Consider the following 24,650-nt stretch of genomic DNA (forward strand, 5'->3'; position numbering starts at 1 on the left):
CCACGCATTATCCTCCGGCGATTAATTACTCACCACTGTACTCTTCAGGTTTGCTATTTTGCCTACGCCATCGGCGCACCTAAAAACAATAGAATTTGACTCCGAGAAGCTTCCGCCCCCTTGAGTCTTTCAAGTTGTCCATAGAGTTTTACAATTGAGTCAGACAATAGATTACCCGTCCCGATGATGAAAAACGTTTGCCTCCCCCGCCCCAGGTTCACCCACCTGTCAATGCCTGGCCCATTAAATTGCCAAACTGCAATGATATCTCTTGTTAACACATTTCTTTGACACGTGTTTGTTACCTCTGAACTTTGCAAATGATGATCAGATAATCCAGTGGTACACTTCTAGACCAAAAGCTCGGCAGTAATTTATCAGAAAAATTTCAATGATAAAAACAATTCTCTACTCAACTTATCAATTAATTCAAATCTTACAGCGTTTTCGTCTTAAAATTGCTTTTCCTGGAGTCAGTTATTTATCTTGACTGTGTTTCCAAACACTCTGATTCGAGATCACTCCACCAGATTATATTTATCTCATTCTCACAGTAATAACAAGCGGCAAGCTTTTTATTAATTTTAATTAATTTATTTATTTAAAGTACGTCCATTATGATACGCAATTACGCGGGATTACGAGTGGAGGAAACCACTGCATAATTCGTCCATTCTCCAAATATTTAATGAATTCGCTTGTTCTTTTTAAATTTAACGGTTTGAAACAGCTACGTTGTTTCTTTATGAAACAAATCATATTATATCGTTAGCGACTAAAATCATTTTATTTGTCACGCATCAAAAACCGGAACAAAAAGTCAAAACGTGCGACGTATTCTGGCGAATATTATGTTCGATCATGTGGTATACCCCGCAGTCTGTAACTGCTCTGCTGCTGGGGAAATAGTAGGACATTTGGATTGCATGCCAGTAAAACTAGATAAAGTTATCAGCAGCGCTGTTCGCGATTACGTATTTTTTCATGTCTTCTAGTGAGATCTATTTCCTTCTACAACATAACGTGAAATGATTCTTGTCAATCATTATCCAGCTGTGTAAAAAATCATTACGTTGCGAAGGATTAATTGAATACGCTTACGTGGCGTGTACACTTCATCGCAAAAAACTGCTGTAATGCTATTTCAAAACCAAAACCAGACCAATTAAGGTAGTATACGCCTCGAAAGTGAAAGACGTAAACCGTTGCTCAAACTTTCCTCAATAAAAAGTTCAACCATTCTCTTACTAAATCAACAATAAAGTTGGGGCATCACCGTGCAAAGTTTGGAACTAGCGTAACAAATTACCCAACATTTTCGATATTTGAAATTCAAAATGGCTGTCATTCCTGTGTTAATTCTATAAGAGAAAATTAAATGTTGGATTTTCGAAAAACTTAGACAATGAAAGTTTTTCTCTTTCCAAGGGCTTTAAAATGAGCCCAACAAGTGGTAGATCAGACAAGAATGGTATAAATTTGAGGGCCAACTGTCTCTCCCTGAGGCGCGTTCTACCTAAAGGTTGATAAAGTTGACCTGTCCAGTTTTAAAATATTGCCCTTGGTAATGGCATTGTCACATCTCATCTATAACAGACAAGTGGTTCTTATACTGTTGAAAAAAACAGCATTATTGCAGCTAGATAAGAAATTATGATTATGAAATATTATAAAATATACTAAAATGCGGTCTCATAAGCAAGGACCGAGCGTCACGACTACTAAGATGTATGAAAGCAAGCTTAGGAATAAGGTGACGGTGAAATACTTCGTCCTGTTTTATGATTAAGTGTGTAGAATTCAAACCAAAAATATGAGGAATTTTCGAAAATTATTATCAGAGCTGAATGTCTTCTGAATCAACTTCCTACTGTTCTGTATCTTTTTGACTGTCATCGACCATGACCTACAGTAACTCCGACATGAATTTGTATGAGAATAATCTCTCCTTATTTCTTTGTCTTCCTCTTAATGATGTAGTGATGAAGTGTTTTAAGAACTGCTTACGTTGAAGTGCGACACAGTAATATCAAAAATAATGTCATATTTATAAAATTTGGCAAATGCATTCTTTAATATAATATCGTTTTGAAAATAAGTGAACGGTTTGGGTCACCACATCCGTTTCCATGGAAATTGTAATCTTTTGTGACGTTTGGGTATTCCGACTAATTCTATTTCATGCGTTATAATAACTGCCGTTCAAGATAGTTCATTGCCGACCACAAAATTAAAAAAAAAAGACAAGATAACCGAAAGTCAGTATGATGGGGATGCCAAGCTTTCAAGACAAGAACATTATTTTCGTTAACACTGGACCAGTTAGATTTCACACTATGAGAGCAAAAATGGAGACCCTAAAGTAGTTTATTCAATACGTTTAGCATCTCTGTTGAAGACTGATAATTATCTTTTCCACTAAATATTACCATGTTTAGAGATTTGAAGTGCGTGCCAATCCTTCTAAATTATAATTTGAAATATTTATATTATATATATCGCTAACCATTAAATTGTCGCCAACGGAAAATAAAAATATCTTGTATGTGGACAAGCTTACAAGCAGTACGGTAATTGTTTAAGAGAAAAGCAAGTAAGTCTTCTACATCTTAGTATGTCGTTTTATCTGCCTTAGTGATGTACAATAAAAACGTTGGATAGATCTTTCATGTAAAACAGCGGCTTTCTGCGGACCTCTCTGACTTTCTTCAGCGCCTCTTCAATCTCGCTCTTTGAAATGTGACTCAACATATTGTTTTCAGGCAAGAAGAAATTTGGCACGTTCCCTTGCTCCAAGAACCGTATCATCTGATCGAAATAATCCATGTATCGGTCTCCAAGGTTGGACTCCTTCCATTGGTCAGTGGCTGTTCGTTCGCTAACCCAGAACATGGTCGTCTTCATGTGGTAAGACGAGAGTACCTTTGGTTCCTGGGAACAGAGTGGATGTTGATCAAAAATTTTACCAGAACCTTTTAGACCTTGTCAACATCATTACACCGATCTTACAAAATCAACAGCACTCTATAAATATGTTATATACAATGTCCATCGTCGGCCCGGAGATCCAATGATAACAGTGAATTTTGGGGATCGTCGCACATAGTTTTCTACTTCGAAGGAGGATGTAGAATCGTAAATTAACAACAACAACAACAACAACAAAAACGACAACAATAACAACAACAACAATAATAATAATAATAATAATAATAATAATAATAATAATAATAATAATAATTTCATTTGCAGGGGAAGCTACAAATGACTCTTAAAAATATAATACTTGCCTTTAGATGATCTCGCCAAATCTTCTTCACAACGAGGTAAAATATCCTCTGTTTGTCTGTGAAAGTGTGAGCCAGGGTTCTCTCGGCCAGTGAGAAAGAGAGTCTCCACTGCAGACAGTCGTCACCGCCGTCCCCTGGATAAGATTTCGGTACAATATGACAGCCAGCCTCCATAATAGCACGGACGACATCACTAGTTGGCCATTTCCGATCACGTGTCATCCAATTCATAGCAATGGACGGCCAGTCTTTGCAGATCAGTGCCAAGGCGCCATCAACGGTTTGCTCAAACTCTACAGTCGTTTCATTCGGGCCACCTGTAAGGTTATATATATATATATATATATATATATATAATATATATATATATATATATATATATATATATATATATATATATATATATATATATATATATATATATATATATATATATATATATATTGCTCGTTTCAAATAATTTTGTATAATTCTACTTTACAATTCAAAACAATGTCGAATATCAATAATTTTTATGGCTCCGCTGTCAGCGACGCCGAGCTTATTAGATAGGCTGATAGTTTATTGCCGTCCGTCGTCCATCAGTCTGCTGTCCTTCAAAATTGAGTTCTTCTGTACAACTGCTGGTCAGATTGCTTTGGAATTTGTGGTTCGGATTTATTTGGACGATCGACGTTAGTTTTTTGAGCAATCTTTCCCACTTTTGATGAAAATCTTCTCCTCTCAAACAACGGATCTACTTGCTATGAAATCTGGTATACAGGTTTCCTGGGCGACTTTAGAGTTGTTCAAATCGTGACGAAATTTGCATATTGGTGCTGAGGGGATAAGTTATTTCCATTTTAGGGAGGGGGGCAAATACTCTTGCTCTCTGGAAACGTTTGCCTGAAACTTGGTTGCAGGTTTCTTGGGATAATATTCGCAAATTTATTTGAAGTGTGATGAAATTTGCATATTTGTGTTTTCGGGGTAGTTCTTCCTATTTTCAGTCTCTAATATCTAATTTGCTTTGTAATTTTATATGCAGGATCCAAAGGATATTGTTAGTTTGTTAAATTGTAGATCATTTGCATGATTGTATTTGTAAGTTTAATTAAGCATATTTAACGCCTGTCTGATTTTTTGAAATGTGAAATAAAGGTTTCTAGTTAAGGTTTCTAATAAAGGTGTAAGTTTTGTTCAAATAATTATTGAATGTGCAGTATTGTACTTTTGGAGCAATTTTTACTGTTTTTGGTCAAAAACTTTCAAACTTTTCCCAGAATCATCTTGTCTGATTAGTTTGAATTTTTCTAAAATGACCTTGCTCAGGATTGTTGAAATGATATTTAAATGTGCATTCGTATATTTTGTAGGCAATTCTTGCCACCTTTGGTCAACAAAACATTTCTGTAGACATTTAAGCTATATAATTGACCCTTTTCATAAGTCTAGCGCCCTCCTGTGGCCACTGTGAATTTGAAGTCAAAGCGAGGCCACTGGGGAAAACCCTGGGCAGGGGCTGGAGGCCACTGGGCAGGGGCTGGAGGGTTTCCCCAGTGGCCTCGCTTTGACTTCAAATTCACAGTGGCCACAGGAGGGCGCTAGACTTATGAAAAGGGTCTATTCAAATTGTCATAATACTACAACGAAGCTGGCCGGTAGCGATCGCTTGTTTCATACCTTCTCTTGATGTTGCCGTATAAAAGACACTCAGGGTTTGAACGGGACCTTGTTGGATTAACTCCACTCTGCCTCTAAAGCCTCCATGTTTCTCATAGTTTTTGTCGATTTCTGCTTGGACTGCAGGCATACGCTTGCTTACGTACTGTTCTTGCACCTTCATTAATTTCGATCTCGAGAGATAGTAGTATGTCTGCTCCGCATCCATATCAGAAGGAATGGCGATACACAGCTCGTTCAAGAATTCTTCAGTGAAAGCTTGTGTCTTGTCCTGTCGTACGCGTATGTGAACGTAACCAGGCAGGGTAGTCTTGACCCACTCTAACGGTTGATTGCTCTCAGGGAGGTGCTCGACATGACCGACTCGTTCAAGCTCGCTGACTAATGACTCCAAACCTTGGCGCTCAAGATAACTTCTGTCTCCATAAACGTTACCGCTCCTGCAACTAGCAGTTTTCTCTGTAAATTTGTTGCCGTTAGCAGCCTTTGTACCCGCATTGTCATCCGAAGCTTCAGTTACTATGGCAACTGGTATCATCAAATCCATCTCATCGTTCAAGTAGCGTTGTGTTCCAACACTGCGGTCTGTGATGGCGAATCGCTCGCTAGTACTCCCAGTCCACACATACCCATCTACATTCTTCAAATTATCAAAACAAGGTTTAAGGACGTACTCATATATGTCAGCCAATCGACCGGTCAGCTTATACGGTTCCTTCGGAATGACCTTTCCAGTTTCGTCTGTATCAAGCAAGAGCCCATGTCCATGAACGCACTCTCTGATAGCGTTAACGACATCTTTCGAAATGGGGTCGATCCTTAGCGCAGACATACTTAGCATCGACGCAAAACCAGCCGTCTCTTTGATGAGTGACAGTATTCGGCCTCGCTTCCTTGGCCTTCTGCGAAATGTTTTTTCTGTCTGTAACTTGCTTTCCCTCCACTCTGAGACGTTGTACCCGTCCTCGAGCATTGCTGTCGCTTTATGAAAAATAAAGAGGTGGAAAAAGGGGGAAATAAACAAAAGTCATGGGAAAGGATCAAAAGCATATTACTGGCTATTCTCACGATGACAATTGGAGTAAATAGGATGCAGGCTCTTCAATTCGATGAACAACGGCAACGGAGGAAGCTGGGCTTTAAACTCAGAGGATGATTCAAAATGTCCTTCTTAGGCGGAGTTGTGTTGTTTATGAGAAAGAAAATAGTGATAATGTCACTGTTCGCTCCCATATGGTTATCAAAACAAGCAAATAATAACGTGGACATACATACATACAGACTGGCATACACAGACTGGCACAGAGTGATGTCATTGCCCCCAAGTGTGCCTTGGCCCATGGAGAGTGATAACAAACAGCTGAATGTAATGATAAAATAGGCATTCAGGGTGAATATGTTACATCAGTTTGATTAGTTTCTTTTTCCTTTTCTACATCTGTGATAATTTTTAAGACAATCAATCTGCTAGGCAGTTTATGCATTGAATAACATGTTATCTTTCACGAGCACACAGCAAACTGGTTTTTGATTTTTCATGAACAGTATTTGACAAAGACTGAAATACATGACATGCAACCAATGTTTACATTCTGCCCATACACCAGATACGTGGAGAGATTTCAACATACAATCATTAACTCAGAAACCCTAGAGAGAAAAGTAGACATCGTTTTCTTCCAGTACAACTGGTGCATGCACATTTGGAACAACTTACAAACTTCACCAATTACACAAGGATGATGACACAAAAGATAAAGTTAAGAAATTTAACTGTGGTAAACTTGACTATCCCTTTCAAATCCTTACCTAACTTGACATCTTAAACTAATATGCACTGCACGGTTAATTGCGCGCAAAAAACATCAGGGGTGGACAATTTGATAATAGGTGGTATGTGGAAGATAATGAGGTACATTATCTTTTTTTCCGATCCATTGTACATTATTTTTTCCCACTCTCTCACCTTTTCTTTTTGTCAAACCTTCTCTGGCTAATTGTTTTATTGACATTTGTTAAGAATGTGTTTTCCAAATTCTGCCAAGACCCCCCCCCAAGGATATCAAATGGTCCACCCCTTTGTATTGACCATCTTTGCATGAGATATACAATGACCAGATGGCAGGAAGTGTGTCAACTATTTACAACCTTGATATTCTTAAACATTGAAAACATTATTGAATATATTTGTTGGATACCAAACCTGCTAAAATCACCTCATCTATGTTTTCTAATGAATTTTTACCGTTTTTCAAAACCAAATACAGTTTACCATATCAAATGCTTACTAAATCACCACATTAGTTCCCGTAGGTAAAAAATCCCGCCAAAAATCTTAAAAATACAAAATGAAAGATATCCCTGTAACATTGGCATTTGTGCAAAGGATTAATGCTACCTACCTACGCACAAAATATCAACACATTCTGCCAATGGTTCCTGAGTTGCAACATCTTCACGGATTTTCACTTTTTGTATCTCATTTGCATATTTTTCACACAAACATTTTATTTTGAACAAATTCACATTGCCAACCTAGAATGCCTCTCAGTACCAAATATGAAGATTGTTGGTGTTGCGGTTTTCGTGCTTTTGATCTTAACGGACATGCAGCCATACAAAAATACATACACACAGACGCATTTCTCACCTTATAAGAATACCTCCCATTTGCATGTATACATATGCATATATTGGAGCTAAAAATCACTGTATCAAAAAACTTTCATTTAAATTTAAAGAGGTCGGGGGAAAATTTGGCGATTTTATATGCTGTCGACCATACCAGCAATGTTGTGTTATATATTTATTTTCATGATGTTCCAGCAACCTTGTATTACAATGGTGTATAAAGTGATACACACGGCTGACAAAAAGATATATGAAAACTACTTACTATCGAGATCAAATCTTGATGTCATTCGTCGAGTTGCCCCTGCAATTTTTGATTTATCCAAAAAGTCATGCCCCCGTGGAGTACGGGAGCGGGTGAATGTTTCCGTTCGCCCCATACTGTCGTAAACTGAAAGGTTTCTGGAATCGAATAATATCATAGTGTACAACCACAGACATACAGGGACGTACATGGTGGTACAGGGCCCTCAGCCATAAAAAGGCATATGTTTTCCGAATAAACAAATGTCGCTAGGACAATCAGTACAGAGACGTACCGTTTTCGTTTCCTTCACTCTTTCATAGCTTATTCAAAACGATTCTCAAAAGATCTGACTGTATATATTTGTGACATAATGTTATCTCTATATGTTTGTGATTTGTATACTCTTACTACTATTCAATGTCGCAGAATTCTATGATCAGACTGAATACAATATGATCAATCAATATCTTAGCAAATGAACAGACAAATCCATCATTTGGAATTTAAAACCCTGCGATAAACATTGATCGTCTTGAACAAAGGAGGAAAACCAACGTTTATACGGTGTTCTCAGTGGTACATTCATCGCGTTGTACCATTCTGTTGTGCAAGCCAAAGTACCTTGACGCGTTTCTCTCGAGGGTCACTGTTCTGTTTTACAGTAAAATTGAACGTTGAAGTTTCTGAATATATAATTTACCGAGAGGTGCTAAGTATGCCGGTTCAGACAGTACATGCTGCACATCTATATCGGACGGCTTGTCGACGATGGACACCTGCAGACATTTGCCAGTAACAGCAACCAGAGGGTATACATCTGCAATAAATTGAAAATGAATTTTGAAAATTGACATCAAAACCTTTGCCCTAATGTTTTAATTTGTTTACAGAATCCCACTCTCGATAGAAAACAGTTTATAGCATAATTTTAGAAATGGTTGTTCATGATTGAATGTTTGCTGATTGACATACGTACAAGCTTTTATGTTCGACTTTGCACACAACTAGAAGACTAGCTGATCTTTGTGTACCTTTGTCCATATGGAACCTCGTGTGAAATCTTTGACATATGTTATCGTATTCATTTTACATTATTCAGAAAACTCTCGTGAAAGCCAAACACATTGGAAGTTCTTCCTGGACAAAGTTACACAGATTTGCAAATAATGTTGACAAGCACCCAAACGACATGTTCATTTTAGAATATCAAGACTTGAAAATACGTTAGTCACATTTCAACGTAAACATTTATATAACATAATGTTTTAACATACATACATACATACTTACTTACAGACAGACAGACAGACAGACAGACAGACAGACAGACAGACAGACAGACAGAAAGACAGAAAGACAGACAGACTGATATACATCCATACATTTACGGGCAAAAACACTGACTACCATACTGCAGAAGCGGGCCCACTATAACTGGAACACGATTGGAACTAATTTGGGATAATTGGATTGGCAACATTTCTCAAGAATTTTAGAAATTTGTCTAATATTACACCATATTTGCTTACCATTTTAAAATTTTATTCAAAATTTACGATGCTGTTGAAATGTTATGAGTAAGAATCAGTGCATGATAGTATCTAATGCAATATTGTTCAAAACATTTGAACAATATTCATATTTTAATGAAAATATGAGAGTTTGTCTGTAGTTTCTTCATTACTGAAACACTAGTAATAATCTCAGTTTGTCACTTTTCCTCGACCAAAATGAAGCTTTTCGATTGATTTACAGTTAAGTCAGTCAGGGTCATTTAAAATGTGCCCTGACTCAATTTAATGTTTATGAAGCCTTAAATTCACGAAAAAGTCAGGGGCATTCTAAAGTGCCCTGACTCAAAAGTCGTTAAGTAGAGAAATTATAAGCATTTTGTCTCATTTCTTTAGTACATTTACACAAAAATGAACTTTTTTTCATGAAAATGAATCCGATGAAAGAGGTATGCAATAATCGTTGTGTTTTCATTGTTTTGTTCGATGAGAACAATATTTCAAATTTTACACTATTCTATCATTTTGTAAAATTTCAGCTGTAAAAATTTCGATTTCGTTATATTTTCCTAATAATACTCTCATCCAATTTTCCCAAATTAGTTCCAATCGTGTTCTGGGCTTAAATACTACACAACCGAACAGTTCATTCACATTTTGGATTTAATTTCACCTCGTTTAACATTATTTGAATACCTACCCTCAGGAATGTTCCTGAAGGCCATTCCATAATCTTTTCCGTTGCAGTAATAGTGAAGAGTTCCGTTGGGAAGTTGGACGATTGCGATGCGATCTCCTGATGATATCCTTTCCAAATTAAGATCGTAATCAACTCCAATAATTTTAAAATCTCTTATAAAAGTAGAACCCCTGCAAAGAATGTAAATCGTCATGGATATTTCTGAGGTAGCTATACATACGACCCTTCTATCCTAGCTTCCTGCCTCATTCCATTATTCCGGCCATCTGTCTAGTCACAACGCTAGCAAGGAATCAAGCCGCTAAACCATCAAGCCAGCCAACAAGCCTTCCAGCCATCAATCTATCAAACGAGCCATAAGTCCATTTACTAATCCGTCACTCTAGCCAGTCACCTTGTCCTCCTGCATTAGGCCAAAGAAAGTCAATTCTTTGTTTTGCGTCCGCGCGCGCTTAGGTTTTGGAGATTTTGGAGAAAAAACACAAACATTCCTTTCGAAATTTCTCCGTTGGTGGCGCTAACTGTCGTAAAAACAAGTCGTGCAGCTAAACACTCCTTTACGGCAGTCGATTTTACTAAGGAACCATGCGGTAACGTTTAAACGGTATCCTCTCATTTGCTTCAGTCGATACTCGCTGCCTCATGTTACCTCCGTCAGTAGTGGCTTTGCCTTTCGTAATAAACAATCGATGAAAGTACAGAAATAATCGTCGTACAGATAACAGAAAGTGACAAAACAATGGTTTAGGATCAAAGTTACAAAACAGGAAAACTTTGCACAGGAACTTGGAGGCATGGTGATTGCGAGCAATTAGGACTTAAACAGACAGCGATTCAGTGGCTTCTTCTCAGGCATATGTACACACGTCTATGGGGCGCGGAAATTTAGAACACAGGTGACTGTGATGGTACAGGTGAGAGTACGTCAGACGGAAAAATCGAAAGGTGTTGAAGCCAATTCTAGTTTATCTGTCTTTCAGTTGTGCCAAACATTTGGTTCATTTGTCATTAAATTTGAGAGAAAAACAAACCAGTGATCACTCCTGTACACGAAATGCCTTTGATTTGCTATTTGAAAGTGCAAGGAAAATAGATGTGAAGTATTCATCTAAATTTGGGTCTAGAGTCTCTGAGAGGCCGTAGAGACTGGCGATTTCGAAATGATTTCATTGATTGATGAAAAGGAAAGGTGCTGGTTTTACGGATGGTCCCGAGGAAGCTACAGGGCAGACTTTTGTCGATAATACCACCAGGGTCTTGTTCTTTCTGATGCCCAATCTCTCTAAAATTGAATGCAGAGGCTTTAAGTCACCTGATCAGTTTGGTGTTTCTTTAAAAACAAAGACACCATTCAGTAAAACTATTAAAATTCTCAGAGCATAAACATAACCCAATTTCAATGTAAACCGTTTTACAGCATAAGCTTGGAGACCATGACATGATTAAACAGGAACTTCCCTTATAAAAGCCGGATTGTCGTAAATCTATGCAAATGTAAAAAAGCCACGCTACTGATCAGACATGCCGTGTTTGGTCCCAGAATCCCACAATTTTGCCTTGTTTCAGGCGTTTATTGTCATTGAATCTTGCATATGATGTCTGTGAATATATAGAAACTAAACCTGAGTCTAAAATAAATGTTCCGAGTTTTTTTGGGTTTTTTTTTTGAGAACGCACATGTTTCAAAATGTGTTCCCTGTACGACCATTTGACTCCTTTTGCATATGTCACGCAAATGCCTATCATGATTACTCAAATTTATCACACGGTAAAAGCTTGCTATGAGAATTTAAAAACTAGCGCCCAGTGTATGCAAATGGTTGCGTCATCAGTAATCCCCCTATTGTGCGCCAATGGTCCTGTAACTTCACTTTTAATAGCAAGAACTTGAGCACAAAAAACGGCGATACTGTATACTTTGAGGAATGGGTATACCATAATATGTGTACCAATTCCTCAAAGTTCCCAAATTTAATTAGGTTCTGAATTTGATTAGGCCGTTAAGGTGCTGTGCAATGGTATTGACATGTGGACACATTGAACGCACATGAAATAAATCTAAAACCAAAAGAGAATAAGGCAAACGTCGACGAATGACTGTTTATTTTGATCCATTCGTCATGAAAGTGCACACAGAGATCATACAGTGTATCACAACATAACATGATTATTCATGTTGTTTGAGAAAATTTGTCCAAGAGAGACAAATTAATTTTGTGTATTTTTTTATCGCTTACCTGCGTCCCTTTTGGAATTTGAGTAGACGCAAAACAAAGAATTTACTTACTTTGGTCTTACTCTGAATTGCTATACAATCCAGGGGTCAACAGGGGATAACAATTTTATTGTACTCGAGTGGGGCAGCCAGAGAAAACAAGATTAATTCTTGGTTTCATGAATGGCAAAGCTGTTTTATATTACTCTCAGACTGCAATCTTATTGCAAACTAACATATGAATTCGAAGGGAACTTGCCTTAAGAACCAAAATCCGGAGCCCTTTCCATAACCTTCACCATGATAAACAACGTCCTTTGGAAATTCTTTGTAGATCGTGACACCTAGCACAGAGTAAAATGAAAGAATACATAATATGTTTGAGATACTATAATGAAATAAGACGAAGTAAATGACTAATCGCAAATCTATTTCAAAACTATTTTCTTAAGGTTCCAAGACAAGAAATTGACCATTTTAAACTAACAATTCTCTAGTGTTTAATAAGCTCAGAACCCCGTAAATTATATATTTTCAGAAAGCGTAGATATAGGGAAACATTTTGAGTACCATAGTGTCACCATGTTGACATAGCTATCACGTGACAGGTAATTTGCATAACCTTTCAAAAATCGGTTTTCCCTATGTTTTGTTTCAATGCTTTAAGATATGTGGCTGAAATTTGTGTGAGTGCAAGCTGTTCTAAGGGTCTTTAAAAGTGTGTCTCAGAATTTTTTTAAACCTTCTAAAACAGTTTTTATGCCAGAAAAACTTCCAGAGCAGTGAATTTAACCGTAGTGATTTCTTTAAAATTGTGCTCCAAAAAACTAAGCAAGATATAAAAAATCTGAGACACACTTTGGAAGAGCGTTGTGACAGCTTGCATTCCAGCAAGTTTGAGTCAGATATTTTGAAGTATTGAGACAAAACATAGGGAAAACCGATTTTTGAAAGGTTATGCAAATTACCTTGTCACGTGATAGTTATGTAAACAATGGTGACACTGTGGTTACCAAAATGTTCCCGTATATCTAGGCTTTCAGAAAATGTATACATTAGGGGGGTCTGAGCTTATTAACTGTTAGAGAATGTTAGATTAAAAAGGTCAAATTTCTTGTCTTGGAACCTTAATATCAACTCTCATATTTAAATAATTAAAATAACTAAAATAATTAAATTTGTAATTTAACAAACCGCAGGTGTATATGCAATATTCTGAAAGTCAGACTTATTCGTTGATGTTGCTTGTTACTTAACCCTTTGAGTGCTCTAATTTCTCCCAACAAAATTGTAGTTCAACATTATACCAATTTGTGTGAACTTTTCCAAAATTGTTTTGATAATATTGGAGCAAATGGAAATTACATTACATGGGCGATAGTTTTTTATCAAAGTTTTGGCGAAAATCTGAAAAAAATGACTAGGATATATTTTATAAAGGTGACAAAAATTGACTTTGGCGCTCAAAGGGTTAAGTGGACAAATTCCGGTGTACTAGCAGTTAAGTCTGTCACTCCGCAGCCTTTTCTGGGAGATTCCCACAATAATTTTTACACAACTTATTTTTACTCCATGAAGGATCTTAATAAAAGACAGATTTCATTAATATAAAACATTTATTGCACCATATTTAAACGCAGTTTCAAATTCTATAACATTCATATAAAAAGTTTAGTCACTGTTTTTATGTGTGAGACATTACTTAGCCTTTACCTTGTACATTAAATGCCCTATGACACACTATAGCATGCGATTATTACTAGATTAGAATCACTCCGTGGGGGTCTATATCTAAGTAAGGTCTGTTCCGGAAAATAGAAATTAAACTATATCTATTTAAGATTCCAATATCAACAGCTTCTGATCAAATTCTGTGTAGGATTTACCTTAGAGACACGCCTACACCCTGTACAACGGTCAATATTGCACAAAACATTTCACTATTGACTCAAATTATTTTGCTCCATATTTGAAGTACCTTAAAGGGACAAAGTCGGCCATTTTTCATGAATTTTATTTGATGCAACATACTACTTACATTGTTTGACATGTTGAAAGATACTGGATAAATGAGTGACCGTGCACATATCGACCCCCGGATTTAGACAAAGTCAATGAAACCAGGCGAAGATAAATTAATAGTAATGACCATTAATTAATTTTCGCAATAGTTTCATGTATCGTGTCTAAAACCCGGGTCGAATATATTCTTGGTCACCCATTCATTCAGTATCTTTCAACATGTCAAACAATGTAAGTAGTATCTCGTATCAAACAGAATTCTTGAAAAATGGCCTACTTTGTCCCTTTAAAGCCCCAATAGCTGCTAATTTTATGCATTATTTTCATGATTTTATTTTCAAACCAGAGTTGGTTCGTTTAAATGTACTTGCTGAAGGACGTGTATTGAAGTATCACTGCTCGCTGATTTGGACCATGCCTACACGTTTTAACAGGTTTAATAATAAATGGGTGCCGCACCCATAAAATGGCGCCCCCACGGGAAATTACAAAAAAACAGTATTTTCCTGCACATATACATCGTGATCATAACAGAAACAAGTATGATGCCATTTACTTGAATGCATCACACGGTGGCTAACATTTTGTTGTTGTAATTTTTCTCTTCTCTGTCACATGACAAGTTTTGAAAATGGCGGGAAATCTAAAATGACGTTAAAACCTTTGAATTTACATGCCACTCACGACATTCATGGCAACGTTATACACTGTTTTAGTCTCTAATGGGTCTTATTCAAAGAAACCTCTTGGAAAACTAAGGATATTTTGAGATCGGTTTATTAAATATTTGCAGCTATTGGGGCTTTAAAGTAAGACGTATTTCAGATAAATTCACTAAAGTATGTTTTTTATGTGTTTCAATATCAACCGTCTCATAGTGAATATTTGAGATCAATAAAGCTACGTGGCATAGGCTTACTGATAAATGCGCCCATACTACTCGCAACATAGATGTTTTTGTCGAAACGAACTGTATGGACAGTTAGCGGCCATTATATTGTTAGGAATCGAATTTACTTCTACTGTCTATAAATGTATGCTGTAATTCCGCACCAAATTCCGCTTGCAACATGTGTATACTTAAAGGCCTTGTAACTGTAACTTTTGACTATTGATTTTCAGGTTTTGTGGATGCGTCCTCAACAGTATATAGGTGTATTTCCCACAGAGTATTAAAATACCCTATACTCACTTGTTGCAAGTAACTGTATATCAAATTGGAGTCCAGGCCTCCAATATTTAGTTTAAAACACTAACATGACACACTGAAAAGATGCATTTACACTACTGGGTATTTCAAAATGCCAGAGGAAGTATTTGATACATGTAAGAAAAACCACCAAAACAGCTCAAACTAATTAAATATCAAAATATCAAAATTTCCTCTTGCAATAGCATTTAGTTGAGGCCGGCATCATAATTTTAATATTATAATATTGTTATATCTTCTTGGGTCATCAACATTTTTTCTGAGGGTGTAGGGTTCTAGAATTTTGACGAAGGCGTTTTAAGAATTTGCTGGCCAACTCCGGCTATGATAATTGAACGCTCCCTTATTACTAGGACATACGCCTGTGTTATATATACGCCATTGGATTTCTTCGTGATATGATCTCGGTATAACACTACAGCAGCCATTGACGTCATTTTAGCTCACGTGTTCACATACGTGAGGTAATTTCATAGCGATGTCTGTTGTCTGTCCTGTGTATTTGAGTGTGTGTGTGTGTGTGTGTGTGTGTGTGTGTGTGTGTGTTTGTCTGTCTGTCTGTTTACACGATAACTCAAAAACGCCTGAACAGATTCAAGTCAAATTTGGTACACATGTACCATATCCTAATTGCAAGAACTGATTAGATTTTGGTCGGCATGGCTTGCATATTAATGAAGTTATGACATATCATTTTTAGGTCACATGTTCACGCACGCGAGCTAATGTAATAGTGATGTCTGTCTGTCTGTCCGTGTGTGTGAGTGTGTGTTACACGATAACTCAAAAACGCCTGAACAGATTCAATTCAGATTGGTAGACAGGTACCATATGCCACTTGCAAGAACTGATTAGATTTCGGTTGGTCGGGTTTGCATATTAATGACGTTATGCAATAAAACTTTTTTTCATATAATGGTTTCCTATAGAGGCAGTGATGACAGGTTTCACATATATCAAGAAATACTGCACAAAATTTCATGAAACTTTTCACAAATGACAATCTCATAACAGTATGATGATACTGTAAGTGTCATGTCTATTACCTGCTATTTTGCATATTTAATGAACTTCTGTAGTTATTGACATAACTCTGGAGTTCCTGCACCAAATTCATGATACACGCAACAAATATTGATCTGATACATATCTAATTGTACGGAGAATCATTGGGCAGTGTCAAGCAAATAAATAGCTCATTTGCATATTTTATAAGTTTTTGTCATTGTCATATAACTCCGAAAAAACTCCATCAAATTTGATGAAATCTGCTGCAAATACTGATCTGACAGATATCTGTGGTGCAAAGCATTTAGTAGTGTGAAGGTAATTAAGATTCATTTACATACTTAATGAACTTTAAGTATATTACTCTGAAATTGCGGCACCCAATGCCATGAAACCTGCTACGGATATTGATCTGATAAATATCTAATTGTACTGAGAAGCATTGGCCGGTGTCAAGTAATGCATATTTTATGAAATTTGTTACTAGTCATATAAGTCCGAAATAAATGCACATAATTTGATGAAATCTGCCATAAAAACTGATCCGACAGATATCTGACTGAATTGTAAAGCATTTAGTAGTGTGAACTTAATTAAGGTTAATTTACATATTAATGAACTTTCTTATTGAGTACATGACTCTGAAATTACGGCACCAAATTTGGTGAAACGTGCTACAGATATACATCTGATAAATATATAATTATTCTCTGAAACATTGAGCAGTGTTATGTTAATTAAGGGTTCGTTTGCATATTCAATGAACTTAATACTTGGTGATATTACTCCAAAATTACAGCATTAAATTTGATTATTCTGTGCTACATATGTTAATCTGATAGATGTCTAATTGTACTGAGAAGAAATGGGCAGTGTCGAGTTAATAAAAAGCTCATTTGCATATTTTATGAAATTTTGTAATTAGTCATATAACTCCGGAAAAAATGCATAAAAGTTGATAAAATCTACTGTAGATACTGATCCGACAGATATCTGATTGTGTTGTAAAGCATTTAGTAGTGTGAAGTTAATGAAGTGTTCATTTACATATTTAATGAACTTTGTAATTAGTTATATAACTCTAAAATTGCGGCACCAAACTTGGTGAAACCTGCTACAGATATTGATGCGATTAATATATAATTATTCTCTGAAACATGAGCGGTGTCAAGTTAATTTAGGGTACATTTGCATATTAAATGAACTTTGCAGACAGTGATATCACTTCGAAATTACACCATTAAATTTGTTGAAACGTGCCTCAAAGGTTGATCTGATAGATATATAATTGTTCCTTAAAGCATTGGGCAGTATCAAGCGAATAAACAGCTCATTTGCATACTAACTAAAGTTTTGTAAATAGTGATTAACGCTGAGAGTACTGTGCGAAATTGATGAAACGTGCTACATATAATGATGTAACAGATATCTGATTATTTTGTGAAGCGTACTACTATTAATGAACTGTTGTAAAACACTTGAGCACATTAAGTTCACATCTGGTTTCATATATGGTGCCATCACAAAGCTATTCTACAACCCCTTTTCTGCAAAGTTGATACAAGGACGTAATCCTAGGCTACAAATATATAATAAGCATGTTGATTTATTTTGTATGTGGCATATCAAAATATGGCTATTTTTATTTCATTTCAATTTTTTCATGCTGTAGCACAGCATTGCCTTGGGAGATTTCACTCAAAATTGATGTATAAGTCATGCATCTAAGCTTCTAAAACTATAAGGTATATGGCATTTTAGGCCAGTTACTTCATCCAGGAAAGAATGTTGTACCCCTTACCCCTAGGTTTTGCTCACCCCATACCTATACACACAATTAAAAATTGACTCCACAGAAGTACTGCATTCTTAAATATTTAATGTTAACACTTTTTTTCTTGTTTAATGTGTACGAATAAATAATTTAGTCACAAAACGCTGTCAAATTTTGCTTAATGAAAAAGTAAATCACAATTGTTACATGGTATTTGGGGTAACAAATTTCAAAATTGTCAAAAAATTCATTTAAAGTGGTCCTATTCTATGTTCATAAATTTAGTTTGCTAAAAAATTAGTATTTCTAATAAAGAGCAGTATCTGAGGTTTCCAAAAATGTAGGGTTTGTGTTATTTCATGTTCTGTTTACTTAATTTAGAAGAGGATAGAGTACCCCTTATCTTCTACCCATTTTCGCCATTTTTCTTGGTACATACAAATCAAAAACCAGTGCATCCAAAAATATCGAATGTTACGTTAATATCTTTTTTGTAGTACAGCAGACCCTAAAGAACAAAAACTGCCCATGTAGTTGGTTTGTGGGTGCACGGTGGACACCTCCAGCCCACGGACTAATACAGTTGCACCATAACATGCGGGGATATGTCATTCAGAATGGAATCATGAAGGTAACGCTGTGGCACGGAATACCATTGGAAATTTCGCTTATTGATTCCCCGTCCTCATAAAAGCAGCCGAACCATTCGAGGGAGCACTATTCCGATACTATACTCCGTACTATACTCACCGAATTCAAGCGAATCATCTACACTATCAGAGACTGCCTTGTCAATTTTGATTTCGAAAGGCTTTCCAGTCATGAGAGGTTTGTCGGTAACAAAGACCGCCCTGTTGACGGCTGTTACGTACTCCGAGTCGATCCTGTACGCCACTCGTCCGCCATCCTTCACGCCCGCCCGTTCACCGACCGCTAGAAAACGCAGATTGTTCTGATCCTCCAAAGTTTCCTGTGAACGTATTGAAGTGTCTTGTCAAAGAACAATCATCGCATTTTATTATTATTTATTATTATGTCATACCAGTATATTGATGGTGAAAATACTGCTATCTGATTGGTCGAGACACGAAAAGAACCGTGGTATATTGGTCATATACCATGGCTGGCATACGCGCGAGCTGTCAACTTGAGCAAAAATCCGTTTATGACGTTCGACGCCAGAATTTCAATATGCTGTTATGATATAATAGCAATAAATCACACCCAGAGACGGTATGCCACTCAATTTTTGACCAGTTCACTTCATATATGCACTCGCTATCGCTTGTGCATATACGTCGGGAACTAATAAAAATCTCGTGATATACCGTCGCTTGGTGTGCTTTATTGCTTAATTATATTACTATGCCCTGCCCGTCACATTTTGATTGGTCGAGCTGAACAACGTGACTGACCAAAAATACACAGTAATGGTTTGTTTACATGCCCGTGAATATGAATAATAAGATTAACAACTCAAAGTATCGTAACTTTACAGCTGAAACGTAAATAATAATCAATCACAAAATAATATGGAGCACATGTAGGTCAAGTTGAGATACTTTTTTCTGAAAACATCTCCGGATTTGCCAATTTTTACAGCGCGCGTGACAGTGCGTCGCGTATTGCTCAGTTTCTGGGGCCAGTTGTCGTTCTCTCCTGAAATTTTCGGAAATTGTGACGGTTTTCTTGGGTTTGCTGATAACATAATCGAAATAACAGACTCCACTCTGACCATTAACGTTTATTTATGGGCGCGGGCTCAAGGAAAGCTAAATTAATGGGCTCGGCAAGCCTCGCCCGTTACTTTTTGGCTTTCCTCTCGCCCTTGCCACAAATAACCGTTAATGGTCAGCGCGTCGCCCGTTAGTTCTATATTATACCGTGTAGTTTCCACACAAACCAGAATACACACAACTATGGACGTACATTTGTTTGTCACCTATGCTTTCACAGCACAGCCCGTTCATCTTAAACTTGATAAATTCATATATAGGATAAAGATTACCAAAATCTATGTAATCATACCGTGACAACTTCCCCTTTTAAAGGTATTCTTGTGTGTTCTCTAGTATTCAAATGCATATTCAGGGCTAATTATTCTCCACTGTTTATTTCCCTACTTTTAATTTTAACAGTTCGTTATCACTCCAAATTTGGAGGGCCTGCTAGAGTATTACTGCGCATGTTCAGTTCGTCATTTGCATAATGTCGAAAACGTGAAAGCGACTTTTGCCCAGGACAAGGTTTTCTTGATAGCAGCTCATAGGCAGCAAGAATCTGTTATCGATCATGTTGAAACAATTTCAAATTGTGAAGTTTAATATTACCAAATAATTGAAATACTAGCAGTAATATCAAATTTACTAAACCATTTTATGAAAATCATTTTTGAAACATGCTTGGCAATTGAATTTAGGTTCTATGATTTTCATGTTTAACTCCGAGTTTTGACTTTCTGATTGTTTATTTCACTTTCTACTATGCATATGCATCTTGCTATCCCACGAGATGAAGCTGAACAACATACCGAATCGAGGAAAAAGTCTACCAATGATCAGCTGCATATATTAATGACTATAAGTTTTTTATTAAACATATGAGAAACTAGATAATACAAGTCTTTTTTAAAATACATAGTTCATGTAATAAATCCATGAATACTTAGTTTTCCTATATTGTCTTAGTTACCCATGTCAACATTGCATTGCGCTTTCTTCAACCCCAAGTATGTATGAATGCCCCCCGTAAATATTATTGTGTCTTTCTGAATGCCCGAAATGTAAAGCATGTTTATGTTCTAAAGAATCGAAATAGCCTACATTGACTGCCCAAGAGATTCTAAGGTACTCATTAGATTAGAAGTCAAATTGGGTATTGCGTATGCAGAATGTATAAGGAAAAGAAAATAGCTGAATTATCAGCCTGAATCGGATATAAACGAAACAGCCTCAGAATCCGACAACAGTACGCCACTGACGTGTTAACGCTGTCGATTTACGACTGGCACTCGGACAAAAAGCTACAATAGGTCTTGCGGGCACGAGTAAATGTTCCCGCGGAGTGTGTATCGCGATTTATTTCGTCACAAAAAGTTGAAAACATGAATTAAGATAGCGTTGACCAAATATTAATGCTGTGCAAAAAAAAAAAAAAAAAACAAAAAAAAAAAAAACTTGCTAAGCATTAAGTGTCATCGACGTTGATGAAATGCTGTACTTGATCTTGCCAGCTCAGCTGAAGCTGTCAGCAGCCTGTGCGTGACCTCGTCTTGACCTCATCGGCCATCGACAACTAGCTACTGAGTACGCGCACTGACAAAGTTCAACGGGTCATCGCAAGTACGACTGCCAACAATACTCCAAATTTGGAGTGATAACGAACTGATGTTGTTCAATATATTACGACTGTCTTTTGGAATAATTTCGCTGCATTTCAAATCTGTGTCATTAGCACAACAAAGCACGGCAGGGGAATACAAAATTATTTATCTCAACTCACGACTTTGGCTTCGGTCACTGTATCGTCTTCGGTTTCATCTTGAACAAATTGTTCCTGCAATTCAGAAGACTGTTGGCTTTCGTCCAACTCAAGCTCCGAACTGATCGGCGATTTTCCTTGGTATTCGCAAACCAGATCGGCAAGGGACACCAACTTTAAATTAGAAAGTGACGAAAAACAACAATTAGATCATTCGTGAGCAAAAGGCTCTCTGAATAAAGCATTCTCACTTTCCTGGCCACTGGGAGTGTGAGATCGATGGTGTGGGAAAAATCGATCCCACACTCTCAGAAACCGTCCCACACTCTGCAGTATATAATACACAACCTCTGATAGGGTTATAAATAACCTTCGTTCCACTCGCAAAATATTATCCAACGGCACGATGAATAACATACGAACCGGAACTAAAAAAGTAAGCAGGTCAGAGTACGGGGAAGACGACAGCATTGTCATGATTTTGCATAACGTTGCACGTTGTTTGTGACCCCGGGATGGTGACAGACTCACAAAAAACCGGAAGAATTTTCCAAATAACTGGTGAACAGATAGACAGACAGACAGAGACAGAGATAGTTCCCGGTATGTTTCTGACAGTTTCAAATATTGTCTTTAGTGTCATATATGAGAAAGATTTAAAAAAATGTATGAACTAAATTATCACAAACTCTTAGCATCCTGGCACACTGAACGTACTATTGCAAGTCATTATTGATATTCACTATAATTATACATTATCCGCCATTTAGAGACTGGTCAAATTGAAAAAAAAAAGCTGAAAAACAAAAACAAAACAAAAACAAAACAAAAAAACACACAAGAAATTAATGCAAATAAACACGATCGGGACGTTTGAAGTTTACTGGAAATTGCGATAACTATCGCTGACTTCACTTTGTGCTGCCTTCCACACAGTACTTGTTGAATTTGTCTTAAATATGTTCTGTGAGTACAGTGTACAATTGGTAAAACAATTAGTAAAACGGTCTTGATGTAGATGTACAACGAAGCGTTGGATAAAGTGCATGCACACGTCTATGCATTTGGAAATTCACACGACAAATTTTGTCATCCATTGGAATACATAGTGCTTTATGTTCCCCTTAGGCAGTTGTATTCTCTGTTGCTTGTTTATGTGGTTTTTTGTTTTTTGTTTTTAATTTGACCAGTCTTTAAAAGGCGGGAAACTGGGCATCTGTTGATCATGAAAACTACTCTGGTCATGCTTCTTTACAAAATGGGGTGCTGACACGCATTATTTTTTCTGAGTTTTTTTTTTTAAATATCCTGTCAGTCAATCTGCTTTGCAATCATATAGTGAACACGAAATCGTCGTCAATGAGTCCGGTTAGATCGATTGGGGGGGGGGGGCGCCCGAATAAACATCCCGGCGAGTTTGGCACTTGGTCTTTATTGTGTTGCATTGAATTTTGGCCATTTTAATACATAAGGGAAGAGGTAGTTTGTATAAAAAAACTGCTCCACATAAAATGGGGGAAAATACATGAAGACTTTCGAGTATACGTGCGATGACCAGGAACGACCTTGCTGTTTTGCCTTTGTGCGCTTTCCTATAATACTCCACCTTATTATGTTGTTTTAATGCAGTTAAAGTGCCATGAATGATTGCGACAAATTCAAGATATTTTGATGTCAATAAGATGGAAAGAGATACAGCTCACAGGCGTCTTGATAGTCTCACTGACAGTGTGATGACGAAAGTATTCGGTAAAACAACAAGTTGTTAGAAATCAAAATTAAATTAACTCTGGAAAAGTTGAAATCATTTATGGTGTTTTCAAATATCACACGGTGATATCTTACCTTGTCTTTCAAATTACGTTTATGTTGTTGGCAGATGTCGAGTAGAAACTTCACGAACCCAGCATCCCCTGCGGCAGATGCAAATCGCATGCTGGCGCCCGAACAGTTCCATATCACAGAATTCACAGAGTTAAGGCTTTCCCACCTTTGGTCGTCAAGGTAAAGATTGTCGTCACCATTTACGTAGAAAGTAAGAGCCAAGTTCTTCAGGATGTCTGGGGGTAACAATATTATTTCAAACCATTGAATATAGCCATTACCAACGGTACATTTACACGCATATTTTTATAAACATGCGCATGGTCTTTGAGCATTTTAGGATGGTGCCAGTTTATCGTTTGTCCAATAAGTAGATATTATGACCAGTGTTTTTACATATGGGTGCTAATTTCGTGGTTTTCAAAATGCAAATACAAAAATACGAAAGTATAAGAAAAAAATGAAAGTATACATTTTTCTCTTTTTGTTTACTTTTTTTTGTTAATTTCAACTTATTATATTTCAAAATCATGACGTCATTTTCGATGTACGATTTAGAATGGCAATGGATCACGTCAGCGATACTAACCCAAGCAACCATCAACGCCAGCAATGCGTTCCGCAATGACCATCGCATTTCCAAAGAATTTTTGCGGATAGCCGCATTTATTGCATCGAGCACGTCCTTGGCTTCTTCGGCTTCCATTTCAGGGAGACTACACACTAGGGTCTCCACAAATGCACAGGTTTCCATCACTTTCTCGTCTTCGCACTCTGAAACGATATTAAATTTGAAAAGCCCCTTAGTTGCTGTCTTTTTACATTGTATTTGATAGGATGGTTTGAAATTATATGTAACTTATGTCAAAATTCTCACTGAAATTTGAACATAACGTTTTTCAAACTTTGGAGAGAAGCACACACACGAAGATTTTCTCAACGAAATAGCTTACGAGTTGCAACTCAAAATATGACTGCCCCATTCACACGTGTAAGCGCTTGAATATAGAATCGACCAAACCCATTACCAAGGGTTGAAATAGTTACATTTTTTAAGTCAATATTGCTTAATAAAG

At 36.8% G+C, this 24,650-nt stretch overlaps 2 protein-coding genes across 2 annotated transcripts; both read right to left on the reverse strand.

The window, feature by feature from the left end:
* Window positions 1-1,643: 1,643 nt before the first annotated feature.
* Window positions 1,644-5,843, reverse strand: LOC139137189 (uncharacterized). The gene is made up of 3 exons (XM_070705166.1): window positions 4,953-5,843; window positions 3,291-3,607; window positions 1,644-2,931 (listed from the first exon to the last, which is right to left on the reverse strand). The coding sequence occupies exons 1-3, from the start codon at window positions 5,791-5,793 to the stop codon at window positions 2,632-2,634; spliced, it is 1,458 nt and encodes a 485-aa protein (XP_070561267.1). The 5' UTR covers window positions 5,794-5,843; the 3' UTR covers window positions 1,644-2,631.
* An 8-nt stretch (window positions 5,844-5,851) lies between these two features.
* LOC139137190 (neuralized-like protein 4) lies at window positions 5,852-24,202 on the reverse strand. The gene is made up of 9 exons (XM_070705167.1): window positions 24,164-24,202; window positions 23,596-23,810; window positions 21,772-21,924; window positions 19,021-19,240; window positions 12,516-12,600; window positions 10,042-10,211; window positions 8,531-8,647; window positions 7,849-7,985; window positions 5,852-5,933 (listed from the first exon to the last, which is right to left on the reverse strand). Exons 2-8 carry the CDS (start codon window positions 23,683-23,685, stop codon window positions 7,870-7,872), a joined length of 951 nt encoding a protein of 316 aa, XP_070561268.1. The 5' UTR covers window positions 23,686-23,810; window positions 24,164-24,202; the 3' UTR covers window positions 5,852-5,933; window positions 7,849-7,869.
* Window positions 24,203-24,650: the final 448 nt, after the last annotated feature.

The sequence above is a fragment of the Ptychodera flava genome, chromosome 7, assembly GCF_041260155.1.
Source record: "Ptychodera flava strain L36383 chromosome 7, AS_Pfla_20210202, whole genome shotgun sequence".
NCBI lineage: Eukaryota > Metazoa > Hemichordata > Enteropneusta > Ptychoderidae > Ptychodera > Ptychodera flava.